Source organism: Arvicola amphibius, chromosome 7, assembly GCF_903992535.2.
Source record: "Arvicola amphibius chromosome 7, mArvAmp1.2, whole genome shotgun sequence".
Lineage (NCBI taxonomy): Eukaryota > Metazoa > Chordata > Mammalia > Rodentia > Cricetidae > Arvicola > Arvicola amphibius.
In genome coordinates, this window is record NC_052053.1 from 44,559,196 (window position 1) to 44,573,975 (window position 14,780).

Here is a 14,780-nt window from a genome sequence, read left to right on the forward strand (position 1 = left end):
TACACACACACACACACACACACACACACACTCACCCAGGAGTGCAAGTACAGATGGCAGAAGAGCACATTAAAAGTTATAAAGGTGTCCTCGTTTATAACTCTTTCTCTATTCCTTTAAGGTAGGATCTCTCTGTAAACCTGAGACTCAGTTTCCTCAGTTAATCTAATCTGGAAGCCAACAAACCCCAGGGATACACACACACACACACACACACACACGCACGCACACGCACACACATGCACACACACGCACACCTAGAGTGTGTGTTACCTGGTTACAGGCCTTCCTTCAGGAATTCTTGTTTTACAAGCTTGCCGGGATCCCAGCTCAGGCCCCCGTGATGGTGCAGCAAGTGTGCTGAGTCCTGAGCAACCTCTCCAGCTCCCTCCACGTGGTTTTTGATGGCTGCTAGAATGACGTGACAGGAAGAATGTAATTTCTTAAATAATTGAAACTGTTGGGAGCATTTTTTAAAAAAGCAATAAAAACAATGAAGAGGTCTCACATGATCCTGTGGTGAGTATTGACAGCATTGTGTTATGTAAACATCCAGACAAGAGGGCAGATGCGTCTCTGGATTCATATATAGATGAGGAGGGGAATGTGGGGGCATACTCAGTAAGGGGATTCCTTGTTCAAAGCGCATCAAACAATATTTTAAATATAAAATTGTTTATATTTATGTACATGAGCATCTGTTTGCATGTATTTCTGTGCACCAATTGTATTCTTGGTGCCTTAAAAGATCAGAGACTATATTGGATTAAATGGGCATATTTTGTTAGATTTAAATTATACTTTAAAAGATTGGTGGCATTGATGGCACATGCCTTTAATTCCAGCACTCAGAGCAGGAGGCAAGTGGATCTCTGAGTTCAAGCCCAGTCTGGTTTACAGACTGAGTTCCAGGACAGCTAGAGCTACATGGAAAAAAACCTGCCTCAAAACAAAAAAATAAACACCCCCAAAACAACAGCAGCAACCACAAAAATACCCAAAATACCCAACCAGACAAGTAAGGAACAAAAAAGTATACACACTACTTCTTCTTTTGCCTTTAAAAAAAAACCTTGCTTTTTTTTTTAATACACCAGGCATTTTGCTTTTTTAAAAAAATTGTTTATATTTATGTACATGAACTTTCTTCTGCATATATTTCTGTGCACCAATGGTATGCTTGGTGCCTTAAAAGGCCAGAGACCTTATTGGATTCCCTGAAACTGGAGTTCATAATAGTTGTGAGATACCATGTGCTCTTAATGTGGTGAGCCATCTCTTCAGTCCCAAAGGAGTTGTTTTTAAAAGTTAAAAAATAGCAACTATTTCAACATTGGGCAAATGTTACCTTCAGTTAGATTTCTCTATAACTAATGACCACCAAAACAGGGAGAACAACGTAATGAGACAAACAGAGTTCACATGTCAGTTTCTCTTTGTTTCTAGAGGCTTTTAGAACTCAGTTGTTCCATTGTGGGAGGATGCGGAGACGTGGAGAGGAAGCATAAGAAGTGACAAATGAGATGGCTCAGTGGGTAAAGGTGCTGGCAGCCAAACTTGATGACCTGAGTTCAGTCCCTGGAACTCACAGTGTGGAAAGAGAATCGACTTTTGCAAGTTGCCCTGTGACCTCCATTAGTGCTCTGAGGCACGCACAGGTGCACACACGTGCAACTAAATAAGCAAATAAAATAAGACACAAAGTATCAGATCAGGTGGTTTAAAGGGGAAAGTAACCGGCTGGGACAGGAAGACATAAGGCTTTTTAGATATAAGCCTTTAAAAACATACCGTGTGAGTGTGGATGTGTCCGTGAGAGACAGAGGACAGCCTTGCGGGAGTGACGGTCTTGCCTTTCACCTTGTTTGAGACAGGGTTTCTTTGTTGTTCCTCCCTGTGTGCAGGCCAGCTGGCTGTGAGCTTCCGGATTCTCCCACCTCCTCCCACTTCATCACAGGAGTGTGGGGATTTCAGATGTCTGGATTTTACTGGGCTCTGGGAATCTGAACTGAGGTCCCTATGCTTGTGTGGCTGTGACCAAAGCTTTACCCACTGAGCTCTTCTCCAGAGCCCACACATGAGTCTATTTGGATCTATGTCTTTTAGGTCTATTTGAACTTGATTATGAGAATACATAACTTCTAGAAATGTGACAGTCATCTGAGGTATTAGGGGCATAGCTCAGCAGTGGAACACTTACCCAGTACTCATGAGCCCTGGGTTTCAACCCCAGCATGAGAAAAAGTCCTAGAACAAGCCTGGTGCGGGACAGTTGTCTATATTCTGTCAATTGTGTTTTAAATAAATGCTGATTGGCCAGTAGCCAGGCAGGAAGTATAGGCAGGACAACCAGACAGGAAGTAGAGGTGGGTCAATGAGAACAGGAGAATTCTGGGAAGAAGAAAGCTCTTTCTGCAGTTGTGAGCCCGCCACAGAAGAAGCAAGATGTGACCTATCCCACCAACAAAGGTATTGAGCCATGTGGCTAATATAGACAATAATAATGGGTTAATATAAGTTATAAGAGTTAATAAGAAGCCTGAGCTAATGGGCTAATCAGTTTATAGTAAATGTAGACCTCTGTGTGATTTCTTTGGGACTTAACGATTGTGGAAACCAAGCAGGTCAGAAAACTCAGTCAACACAGGCCAACTTCTGTCCTTGGGGATGTGAGCCTACAGGGGACAGAGGAGGAGCTGGTCCTAGCCTCCTCTGATGGAGTGAGCAATGACCCCCACGGTATTCATTTTGGTTTGTTTCTGAAGGGGTGCTCAGTAGCTTGAGGACATGGGGGCCCTTAGAGAACCTTGAGGACCCAAGGGAGCAGCTGGATCAGGAGCAGGAAGTAAACAACTTTCCCCTCTGAGTGCTCAGTCAGGCTGGAGCCTCAGCTGGGATTGGGGCTGCCTGAGATAGGACACAGTGATGGCTGTGGTCCTGGGGATGACCTCTGAATCCCAGGAGAGACTTGGAGGGGAGTCAGGCCCAAGAAGGGGGTGAGTAACTGGATCCCATGCTGTTGTTTTTCAGGAAGACAAAAATGCTACTCTCTTCACCTTGGAATCCTTCCCCTCACAATGTTCGTCTTGGTCTTCTTTGGGTAAGAATCCAGGCTGGTGAGGAAGAGCTCCTGAGACCCTGATGGGGACCCTGAGCCGTGAGCATACCCACTACCACTTTCGTCATGAAGATGGTGCTCTTGCTCCAACACAGTGGCATGTCAAGCTTTTTTGGTCTCCTTAGTGAAGCCTCTCTTGCAAACCTCTTTTGATTTCACAAAATCTTGGGGCTGGATTCCCTGTCATTTGACCCTAGCTATGTGGGTGGGTCTGGGGAAGGAGAGAAAGGCAGGCCTCGGGGCTCAGGGGCATTTCTGTCTAGATGCAGATGGTCTGAGAACCCTCACAGAGCAAAGTCACTACCATGTCTACTGGGGCTTCTGTAGATGCAATCAGAAAATAGTCCCAGATGTGATCTTGGGTTATAGGTACCTGACATGGAGAATGGGCTGTCTGCCACTGTTACATGTGTCCAGGTCCAGACCTTGTGCCCAGGGTCCTTCCTCTTGCCACCTCTTCTTTTAGTGTGGTGGACATGCTTAGTACTGTCATGTGGCCCTGAATCCCCATTGGGACCTTCTGTGCTCACTGTGCTGGGTACAGTGGTGCATTTTGGAGGGAGGGACATGCAGTCTCAGGTCTGTGTCCTGAACAGCTGCCCCTGTGCACATCCTTCCCACAGCTATGGGTTCCTGAGCCACAAAAGTCAGGAACTGGGATACCAAGGAGCTGTGACTTGGTGAGTGTTTGTAGAATGTGTGTGTCATATATGTTTGTATCATATGTGTGTGTAATATGTGTGTATCATATTTGTTTATATGTATGTGTATATCATGTTTGTGTGTCTGTCATACATGTGTATGTGTGTTTTGGCTACTAACTAGATGAATATTTCACTGCATGCTGTGGCCTCTACCTGTACTTCTGCATGGATGGGTCTGTTCCTACTCTAGGATGCCCAGAGCAGCCTCAACTGCCCTCTTCTGTCTTTAGATGGAGTGATTGGGGGGGGGGGGAACTGTTGTCTTTTCTGGCTTCAAGCTCATTCTCCTACCTACATGGGCAGCCCTTAGAACAATTTCTCTTCCCTACCCATTGGAATCTGTGGGATGACAGTGCCTGATTTCATGTTGTTGACATAGTGTCTGGGGTGTTCACCATTATGCTGTTCTTTAACTGTAACAGACTATTGTGCCCTCAGGAGCCATGCTCCTTCCTCCTGTCTCTGTGTACCTGGTCTAAATCTGTCTCCTCTGTTCTCCTTTTGCAGTGTGCCTGTCAGAGAGCTGGATGTCCGGGAAATTGTAGCCCTGTCAAGGTAACCTGCCCTCACATGGTGCTCGCCACTCTGGACTGAGGGGGTGCAGATGGAGGTGTGTGTGTGTGTGTGTGTGTGTGTGTGTGTGTGTGTAATTATGAGCAGTTGGGATGTCCCTTCCTGGCCCAAAGCAGAGCACTTAGCCCTACACTTTGTGTTGACTAACTGCATGTCATTTGACTTTTAAATTGTGACTTTTAAATTGTCTGCCTGGGGGATCTCTGTGAGTTCGAGACCAGCCTGGTCTACAAGAGCTAGCTCCAGGACTGGCTCTAAAGCTGCAGAGAAACCCTGTCTCGAAAAACCAAAAAATAAAAATAAATAAATAAATAAATAAATTGTCTGCCTGGCTCCTGTGGTACAGAGCTGAGTTTACAGCTGTTCACCCCATTCCCAGAGCAGCACACACTACACATGAGTTTACCGTCCTCACCATTTCAACATTTAGTGCAGTAAGCACATTCGTGCTGCTGTGCAGCCATCACCACCATCCATCTCCAGAACATCCCATCTTGTAAACTGTGTCCGTTAAACACCGACTCCCATTGCCCAGCCCTACTGGGGGTCCTGGCACCCACCTTGCCTGTTCTGTGTTGTTCCTGTGAGCATGGCCACTCTGTAGTAGTGCCTCCTAGGGATGGGGTCCTGTAGGGTTTATCTTATGTGACTGGCCAGACTCATCCACTAAGGGGGTCATCAAACTTTTTCCCCCGTCCAAAATTTTCCTTGTTTATTTAAAGGCTTCTTCTCTGTCTTAAAAAAAATAATTTTTATATGTGTATGAACGTTTTGCCTTCATGTATATCTGTGTATCACATTTATTCCTGTGTCCCCAAAAAAAACCAGAAAATAAACTCAGATCCCCTGGAACTGGAGTTACAGACTGGTGTGGGTCTCCATGTGGGTGCTGGGAACTGAATCCCGTTGTTCTGCAAGAAGAACCTGTGCTCTTACTGCTGAGCCTCTCTCCAGTCCTGTTCTCTGATTTACAAGCCATCATAGGGCAAGCAGCTTCCTAGCAAAGGTGACTCTTGTCCCTTGGGGCCTGACATCCTTTGTGCGGACATCCCACTGTCATACATTGCCCTAGGCCTTTTGAGAAAACTTTACACCTATGTTAAGGCTGATCTCTGACAGAGACAGTGTTAGTATTCAGGCATACCTGGGCCCTGTCCCTTGGGAACCTGGCACAGTGTGTCACACCCTATGTCACACCAGTGTGCATGGCAGACAGTACCCTGTCCCTTTAAGAAACAAGCTCCGTCCACTCCTAATCTCTCCCTCCCTGCTCTTCTTATTTTATTTTTTTAAAAAAGAAAACAAGCTATCCTTTTTCATTATACATACCAATTCCAGTTCCCACTCCCTCCCCTCCTCCCATTTCCTCCACTTGCCCCCTACCCTACCCCACCCCATCCCATCCACTCCACAGAGAGGGTAAGTCACAGTGCTTTGGGGAAGGTCCAAGGCCCTCCCTACTATATCTAGGCAGAGAAAGGTATCCATCCAAAGAGAATGGGTTCCCAAGAAGCCAGTAGAAGCAGTAGGGATAAATCCTGGCGTCACTGCCAGTGGACCCTCCATCTGCCTCAGCCATGCAACTGTCAACCACTTTCAGAGATACCAGTTTAGTCCTATGCTGGTTCCTTCCCTGTCCAGCTGGGGTTAGTGAGCTCCCACTAGCTCAGGTAAACTGTTTCAGTAGGTGTCCCCATCATGGTCTTGACCTCTTTGCTCATATTCTCATTCCTCCAACTTTTTAACTGGACTTTGAGAGCTCAGCCCAGTGCTCTGATGCAGATCTCTGACTCTGTTTTCATCAGTTGCTGAATGAAAGTTCTATGGTGATATTTAAGATATTCATTAGTCTGATAACAGGGCAAGTCAAGATTGGGCTCTCTCTCCTCTATTGCTTAAGGACTTAGCTGGAGTCATCCTTGTGAATTTCTCTATTGTTAGGTTTCTTACTAGCCCAGAATGACTCCCTCAATCAGAATATCTCTTTCCTTGCTCTCATTTCTGTTCTTCCTACATCACGACTATCCCATTCTCTCAAGTACTCCTCCTCTTCCCCTTCTCCTCTCATCTTCCCCTTCCACTGGAATTGAGTCCATTGATATTGAGGTGTTAAAGACCAGTGGTTGTTAATTTCTGTTATTTTTTGGTGGTGTGCATGTGTTTTTCCCTTTTGGAGCTGGGGGGTTTGCTGGTGGGAGGTTATCTGTTGCCTGTGTTTTTGTGGCCACAGTTTACTTCCTTGGGTTGGGGTTTTCTTCTAGTAGGGTTAGGTTTTGAATACACATTGTTTAAATCTGGTTTTTCATGGTATATCTTGTTTTTTCCATCAATGGTGATTGAAACCTTTGTTGGGTATAGTAGTCTGGGCTTGCATCTGCAGCAATCTGCCCAGGACCTTCTGGCTTTTATGGTTTTCATTGAGAAGTTGGGTATAATTCTGTTAGGTCTACCTTTATATGTTACTTGACCTTTTTTCTTTGCAGCTCTTAATATTCTTTCTTTATTATGTTTGTTTTGCGTTTTGATTATTATTTAGCTATGAGTGTTATTCTTTTGGTTGTCTCTTTAAGAGACAAGCCATGCCCACTCCCGCTACCTCTGACCTCTCGTCACCATCTTGGTTCCTTCTCTTCTTGCTGTCCTCTCTCTCGGCGTGTACACATCTCTCTCTCTCTCTCTCTCTCTCTCTCTCTCTCTCTCTCTCTCTCTCTCTCTCTCTCTCTCTCTCTCTCTCTCTCTCTCTCTCTCTCTCTCTCTCTCTCTCTCTCTCTCCCCCCTTTATTAAATGTTTAGCTTTATGCCTATTTTCTGTGTCTATGTGTCTTTTACCCGCCGCCTGTTTACACCCGCCCGCTTGGCTCTCCAAGACCAGCTGCAGCTGGCTCTCCTGGCTGCATGGCTGGACCAGCCCACCGCCCAGGATAACCACGCACTGTGCCACTGGCTGCTTGGGGAACCGCCCAGGGGAATAGGAACACGGGGATTTTAGAAACAACAATGAGTATCTATTTAGTGTTTTGTAAGCTTCTTATACCTTCATAGGGATATCCTTCTTTAGGTTGGAAAAGTTTTCTTCTGTGATTTTGTTGATTATATTTTCTGTTCCTTTGAGCTGGAGTTCTTCTTCTATCCCTATTATTCTTAGGTTTGGTCTTTTCATGGTGTCCCAGATTTTCTGAATGTTTTATGTTTTATGTTAAAAAAAATTGTTGAATTTTATGTTTTCTTTGATGAATGAATTGATTTCCTCTATAGTATCTTCAACACCTAAGATTCTCTTTTCCAGCTCTTGTATTCTGTTGGTTATGCTTGCCTCTGTAGTTCCTGTTCATTTACCCAGATTTTTCATATCCATAATTTCCTCGGTATGTGTTTTCTTTATTGCCTCTATTTCAGTATTCAATCTCATATTCTTTGCTTCACCTGTTTGATTGGTTTTTCATGGTCTTTTTTGGGTTTCTGTGAGGGATTTATTAAATTCTTCCAATTTTTCTTTATCTTTTCCTTCGTTTCTTTCAGGGAGTTTTCCACTTCCTTTTTAAAGGTCTCCATCATCTTTATTATTTATTATGTATATAGTGTTTTGTCTGTCTATGCTTGCTGGCCAGAAGAGGGCACCATTACAGATGGCTGTGAGCCACCATGTGGTTGCTGGGAATTGAACTCAGGACCTCTGGAAGAGCAGTCAGTGCTCTTAACCTCTGAGCCATCTCTCCAGCCCCTCATCTTTATATAGTTACATTTAAAATCATTTTCTTCTGTTTCTTCTGGATTCGGATGATAAAGTCTTCTTGTATAACCACTGGGTTCTTGTGTTACCATGTTGCTTTTTAGGTTTTTCAATGAATTCTTGCATTGGCACCTACCCATCTCTTCCTTCAATTGATGCTGGCAGTGTCTCTGCATCTTGGTCCAGTCCTTGCTGTGTTTGTTTTCATCTTTAGGAACTGTTCACGATCTGCTCTTTACTGTCACTCTCTGTGTCTTGGGCAGCCACTGAGGTCTCTCTTAGCCTGCTCTCTCTTGGTCCACTCTGTGCAGTCACAGCCTGTGCTTTAGTGTTCCTTTCTTGGTCCTCCCTCATGGTTCTTGTGGTTCTCTCTGTTGGTCCTCTCTGTATTGTAGCAAACTGTATTTCAGAGTTCCACTGAGGTTGTAGAAGGATAAGCAAGTTTAGGGGCGGGGTGGGGATTGTAGTTGCAGGGACAATGGACAGTGTCAATATTGGGGCAGTCTACCTGCAGGAAACTCCTAGAGGCTGACTAGAGAAGCCGAGGCAGGTGGGAGAGAAGCCCAGGACTTTGCCCCCATGTGAAGGCCCTAAAGAGTGGGATGTCCCCCTGGGTGGCTGGTCAATCACCCTCTTGGTCCTCTCTGTATTGTAGCAGACTGTGTTTCAGAGTTCCACTGAATTTGCAGGATGATAGGCATGTTTGGGGACAGGTTGGGGCATGTAGCTTGCAGGGTCCAGTGAATGGGGGGTGTGTATTGGGGCAGCCTACCTGCAGGAAATTCTCCAGCTGGCTGACTAGAGAAGCTGAGGCAGGTGGGGGAGGGGCCTGGGGTTTTGGCCCCATATAGAGGCCCTAGAGAGTGGTGTGTCCTGCCCGGTGGCTAGTCACTCACCTCTTGGTCCTCTGTATATTGTAACAGACTGTGTTTTTCCCTCCCTGCTCTTCTGAATATGTAAACAGGCCTTTGATTCTCTCTCCTCCCTTCTCTCCCTCCCCTCCTTCCCTCCTTTCTACCCTGCCCTCAATAAACTCCACACTCAAATTCTGTCTGCATGGTGTATTTGTCACTGATCGTGATTTGGTCCCATATGCCACAAAGGTCTCTCTGGTGCCTTAACAGGTCCTTATATGCCATGGGACCCGCCAGGGTCCCTTTCATGCCATAAATCATAACAGAGAGGGCCAGGACTTTGTGTGCCACCAGCCAGAAGAGGATGAAGGCAGGTTGCTGGCCCAGGTGGGAGTGGTCAGCATCTACCAGGGGCAAAACTGTTTGGTCCCATCATGTTTGTGAATTTAAGTAGTCCTTGTCTCTCCTATCCTTAAGTGGGGTAGGAGATATCATGGTTTCTCTCCCTACTTTTGGTCAAGACTGTGATCTTCCTGCTTCAGCCCATCCTAGGCTCCCAGGATCATGGACAGACAAGATGGCCACCACTCGTTCAGGTCTGTGTGTCAGGTGCGCAGCCGCCAGTGACATGCATCCCAGGGACTTCCTTGTCACCTTGAGTTCTGGTGTTTTCTTATTGCAGGATGGTCTATGCCCAGCCAAAGGCACTAACACCCAGGTGAGTAGATTTAGTCAGTGCATGTGCAGTGCAGGAGTCGTAAAGTTACAGAAGGACGATTGCTTGCAGCTGGGAATAGTTTAGAAGTACACCTGAGGTCCTAGGTCAGTCTCCAGCACTGGAAGAACAAAGAACTGAGAAAAAACAAAAACCCAGTTATGATTCTCTTTGCATGCACTTCAACAACCCTTTCCGAGACTTAAGGTTGTCTGATTCTGGAGCCCAGAGATTCTTCTGGTTCTCATTTCCTATCTGGGCTTCTGTTCATTGTTTTCTGTCTCTGTCATCAGGATTTTCAGAGATGTGGTGGCTGCAGTGGCAGTAAACTCAGTTGCTTTTAGAGTGTGGTTGGGGTTGGGGTAGTCAGTGAGAGCTGCCAATTAGCACAGCCCACATCGTGGATGTTGGCAGCTCTAGTGGAAGCCGAGGATGTGGAATCTGAGAAGGGTTCCTGCAGATGTGTTTGGTCACATGTTGCCTGTGACTTTCTCCCCTTGTAGTAGAGAAGATGTCCTTGTCTTGACTCCGTGGCTGGCTCCCATCATCTGGGAGGGGACCTTCAACATCGACATCCTGAACGAGCAGTTCAGGCTTCAGAACACCACCATTGGATTGACTGTGTTTGCCATCAAAAAGTAAGCAGAGGGTGCTGGAGAGATGGCTAGAGGATAAAGTCTTTCTTCAGGGACGTGAGGACCTGAGTTTGATCCCTAACACCCATGTAAAGGGCGGACATAATGTCACACCCCTGTAGTCCCAGTACTGTGGCTGGAGGGGAGAGACAAGTGGATCCAGGCAGCTTTCTGGACAGCATGGGCAAGCAGTGAGCTTTAGAGTCAGAGAAGGTACCCTGTCCAAAGAACAGAAAAGAAAAATGACAGAAGACCCCCCAAAATCAACCTCTGTCTTCCACACAGGCACACAGGCAAGTAAAGATGAACATATACAATGGCCATGCACACCACACATGTACATATGTGCACAATGGTAAAGGTAGAGGCTAGACATACCTAGATATAAATTCCATGCCTCTATTTAGGATGCAGTGGGCGGGGGGTACGGCTTGTTCACTCTGCCACCTTCCTGACTACTGATGGGCTCACAGGGGAATGAAGCCAGCTCTGCCTCCTTTCAGAACCCCAGGCCAACTGCCTCCAGGTCTCTGTGCTCTCAGGCAGGTACCATTTGCATCTCTCAGCACATACATCAGGTGAGGATCCCCATCCTCAGGGCTGGCAGGGACAGGGTACCAGCAGAGCTGTGGCCACTGAAGCATCCTCGGATGCAGGAAAAGGACAGAAATGGTTGAGTGAAACCTTAAACCTGGGGTCAGGGAGTACCTCTGAGACTCTGGGTCAAGTTGACTTTAGGCCTCAGGCAAGAACCTTGCCCTGTGGGAGCCTATGGGGTTTGTGAGAGCCTGTGGGGGCCTATGGAGCCTGTGGGAGGCTGTGGGAGGCTGTGGGAGGCTGTGGGAGCCTGTGGCGCCTGTGGAGCCTGTGGGAGGCTGTGGGAGGCTGTGGGAGCCTGTGGGGGCCTGTGGAGCCTGTGGAGCCTGTGGCAGCCTGTGGGAGGCTGTGGGAGCCTGTGGAGCCTGTGGCAGCCTGTGGGAGGCTGTGGGAGCCTGTGGAGCCTGTGGAGCCTGTGGCAGCCTGTGGGAGCCTGTGGAGCCTGTGGAGCCTGTGGGAGCCTGTGGAGCCTGTGGGAGGCTGTGGGAACCTGTGGGGGCTGTGGGAGGCTGTGGGAGGCTGTGGAGCCTGTGGGAGGCTGTGGGAGGCTGTGGGAAGCTGTAGAGCCTGTGGGAGGCTGTGGGAGTCTGTGGGAGGCTGTGGGAGGCTGTGGGGGCTGTGGGAGGCTGTGGGGGCTGTGGGAGGCTGTGGGAGGCTGTGGAGCCTGTGGGAGGCTGTGGGGGCTGTGGGAGGCTGTGGGAGGCTGTGGAGCCTGTGGGGGGCCTGTGGAGCCTGTGGGAGGCTGTGGCAGCCTGTGGGAACATCAGGTCAGGGCAACATTGCAGTGTGGAAGGCTGTAAGGGAATTGAGAGAGACATTTGTGCTGTCCGCATATGACAATTCTGTATCCTTCTTGCAGCGCTAGGTGAGGTTCAAGGGTAGCTCTGAGGCCATTGTACCATTCAGACCTGAGAAAGGTTTGGGGCTCACCTGGAGGGATCTTAGGCACCTTGAGAATGTCTGCAGCTACTAGGAGGAGCTAGCAATTGACAGTAACAAGATATAAACATTACCTTGTCTGGGTGCTGCTGTGTACATGAGCGAGAGCCCTGTGCTAGGTTTCGGTAGGTTATTGGTCTGTAGGAAGGAGGCCTCAGAGGGAACCAGCTGGGAGCCCAGTGGTCACCTTTGCACAGGGAAAACAGCCATTTGCCTGTTTATGACAGGTGGGGAGCGCTTGGCACACTTCCCAGGTGATGGAGATCCCTGTTCCCACGGTGGGGAAACGTGGACCTGGGAGTCATCAAGGAAAAAGCAGCCATATGGAACGGGTGAAAACCTGGACTGGGAGAGGACCTAGAATTTAGGTTAGAAGCCTTCCGTCATTATACCTGAGGGTTTGGATAGGCTTGCCCTTCTTTCTAGGGTGTCTGTCTCCCCTCCCCTGCATACTCTGAGGTGATTTCTTCCTCTGGTGGAGTGAATGTGGGATGAGACTTAGGGACATAGTGAGTTACTGAGTGCCCTGTCCACAGGCACCTTCAAGTCTCTGATGAGGAAGGTCTGGGATACAGAGACCCCTTCCTTTCCTGAGACAGGGCCTGGAGGGTGCCACAAAGGAGGGGTGTGGGTACCAGGCCCTTACAGATTCATCCTGTTCCGCCAGGGTTTAGAAAGTAGGGTCCTTCAGCACAGGCTCAGCTCAGGCCAATGCAAGGGTGTGGGATGTGGAATGTGTTAGTAGGGAGCTGTCACTTTTAGGGGTAGGGTGACAGACTCATGGAGAGGTGGCCTGCTGAGGGGCCTGCCAAAACAAGAGATACCTGCAGGATATCTGCCTGGATCCCCGTGTCTGAAGTCATCTGTACTGCCTGAGTCAAAGCTTCCAGGCCTCCACCTCAGGGCTTCTTGCTAAGATGTGGTGCTGATGTTACACCCTTCTGGAGCAAAGGAGGGTGAGGTGAGGAACAGCCTGCAGACTGCTCAGGACAGCTGTAAAGTGGGGATTCTGCTGCTTCAAGCCTCATGGTAGCTGTGGTTTCTGCAGCCTGGGCCCCTGCCCTGGTTAGTCTTGACCTAGCTGTGTTAAACCTCTGCTTACCCCTTTGTCACCTTACACAGGTATGTGGTGTTCCTGAAACTGTTCCTGGAGACAGCAGAGCAGCACTTCATGGTGGGACACAAGGTCATCTACTATGTCTTCACTGACCGTCCTGCCGACGTGCCGCAGGTGCCCCTGGGGGCAGGACGGAAGCTGGTGGTGCTGACTGTGCGCAACTACTCCCGCTGGCAGGATGTGTCCATGCACAGGATGGAGATGATCAGCCACTTCTCTGAGCGGCGCTTTCTGCATGAGGTGGATTACCTGGTGTGTGCAGATGTGGACATGAAGTTCCGTGACCACGTGGGTGTGGAGATTCTCTCGGCACTCTTCGGTACCCTGCATCCTGGCTTCTACGGTAGCAGCCGAGGGGCCTTTTCCTATGAGCGCCGGCCGAAGTCCCGGGCCTACATCCCCCGGGATGAGGGTGACTTTTATTACATGGGGGCCTTCTTTGGGGGGTCAGTGGTGGAGGTGTACCATCTCACCAAGGCCTGCCATCAGGCTATGGTGGAGGACAAGGCCAATGGCATCGAGGCCGTGTGGCATGATGAGAGTCATCTGAACAAGTACCTGCTCTACCACAAGCCTACAAAGGTGCTGTCCCCAGAGTACATGTGGGACCAGCAGCTTCTGGGCTGGCCCTCCATCATGAAGAAGCTGAGATATGTGGCTGTGCCCAAGAACCATCAGGCAATCAGGAACAGATAGCTATTCCTATTGGAGAGGCCAGGCTTATCTCCAGGGTCACTCCAGGCTGTGTGGAACTGGAAGAATTTGAGAGACATTATGAAATGACACCTTCTACCCCACCTCAGAGTCTGGCAGGCCCAGTTCCACTTGGATCACCACATTCTGAGGCCCTAGAGTGACAGTCACTTTCAGTTCCCACTGTGTCCCTAAGTTCCTTCTCCTCAGGAGGTTGGTCCGGGAGCCTCCAGAAACAGGAGAAACTCTGTCATGCAGTTACCTGAGAGCCTGGGCATCCTCACTCAGCTAGTTTCTGCCTCTTCTGGAGGCTTGAGAGGTGGTCAATGTGCATGGGAAGAGGCAGGAGAACAGGGAGACTCACAGCCTGTAGGCCTCAGAGGTGCTTAGCTGCTGTCCAGCCCAGCTAGCAGATCAGCAACCTGTGACCATCACCTCTGCTCAGTTTTGGTACGTGAGGCAATAGCTATCCTGGGAATAAATGTATTTGTCAATGATGTAGGAAGTTTTTAATTTTCTTTCTCTTTATCTGAGGTACTTGGGGTTGAAACCAGGACCTCGTGGAAGCTATTTGAGCATGTTGCCACTGAAGCTCGATCCCAGTCCAGATTCTCCTAGGGCACACATGACTGAGTCTTAGGTCCACTAGATTATTTTATACTCTGGGTTTCATTTGAAGTTTCCAAATAAAGAGATTGTTACTTTTCTTTTCTTTTACTGTGTTGTGATCAAACTCCATTCCCAGCATCAAATTTACATTTTGGGGGGATGGTAGGGCGGGGTATTGTCGCTTGCTTTTTATTGAAGCAGAATCTTTAGTAGCTCCAGCGGTTTCAGCCTCACTATGTGGCCAGGGATGGCCTTGAACTCCTGATCCTCCTGCTTCTACCTCCAGAGTCCTGGGATTACAGGCATGCCACCATGCCTAGCTCTGACATTCTTAATTTTCTTAAAATCCCATTTATCTTGTTCTACTTGTGGGACACCTAGTGATCGAGGCAGGGTCTGTCCCTAATGCTTTGGCTGACTTCCAGGAAGCCTCATACTGGGCTGCCTTGTGCAGCCTTAACACAAAGGGAGGCGCTTAGTCCTACTTCAACTTGAT

At 48.3% G+C, this 14,780-nt stretch overlaps 1 protein-coding gene across 2 annotated transcripts; it reads left to right on the plus strand.

The window, feature by feature from the left end:
* The first annotated feature begins 3,062 nt into the window (after positions 1-3,062).
* Positions 3,063-13,728, plus strand: LOC119818823 (histo-blood group ABO system transferase 1). 2 transcript variants are annotated; one of them, XM_038336612.1, is made up of 6 exons: positions 3,063-3,100; positions 3,742-3,798; positions 4,330-4,377; positions 9,662-9,697; positions 10,198-10,332; positions 12,988-13,728. In XM_038336612.1, exons 1-6 carry the CDS (start codon positions 3,078-3,080, stop codon positions 13,676-13,678), a joined length of 990 nt encoding a protein of 329 aa, XP_038192540.1. In that variant the 5' UTR covers positions 3,063-3,077; the 3' UTR covers positions 13,679-13,728. The 2 variants fall into 2 exon arrangements, with proteins under 2 accessions (XP_038192540.1, XP_038192541.1); XM_038336613.1 differs by lacking the exon at positions 4,330-4,377.
* Positions 13,729-14,780: the final 1,052 nt, after the last annotated feature.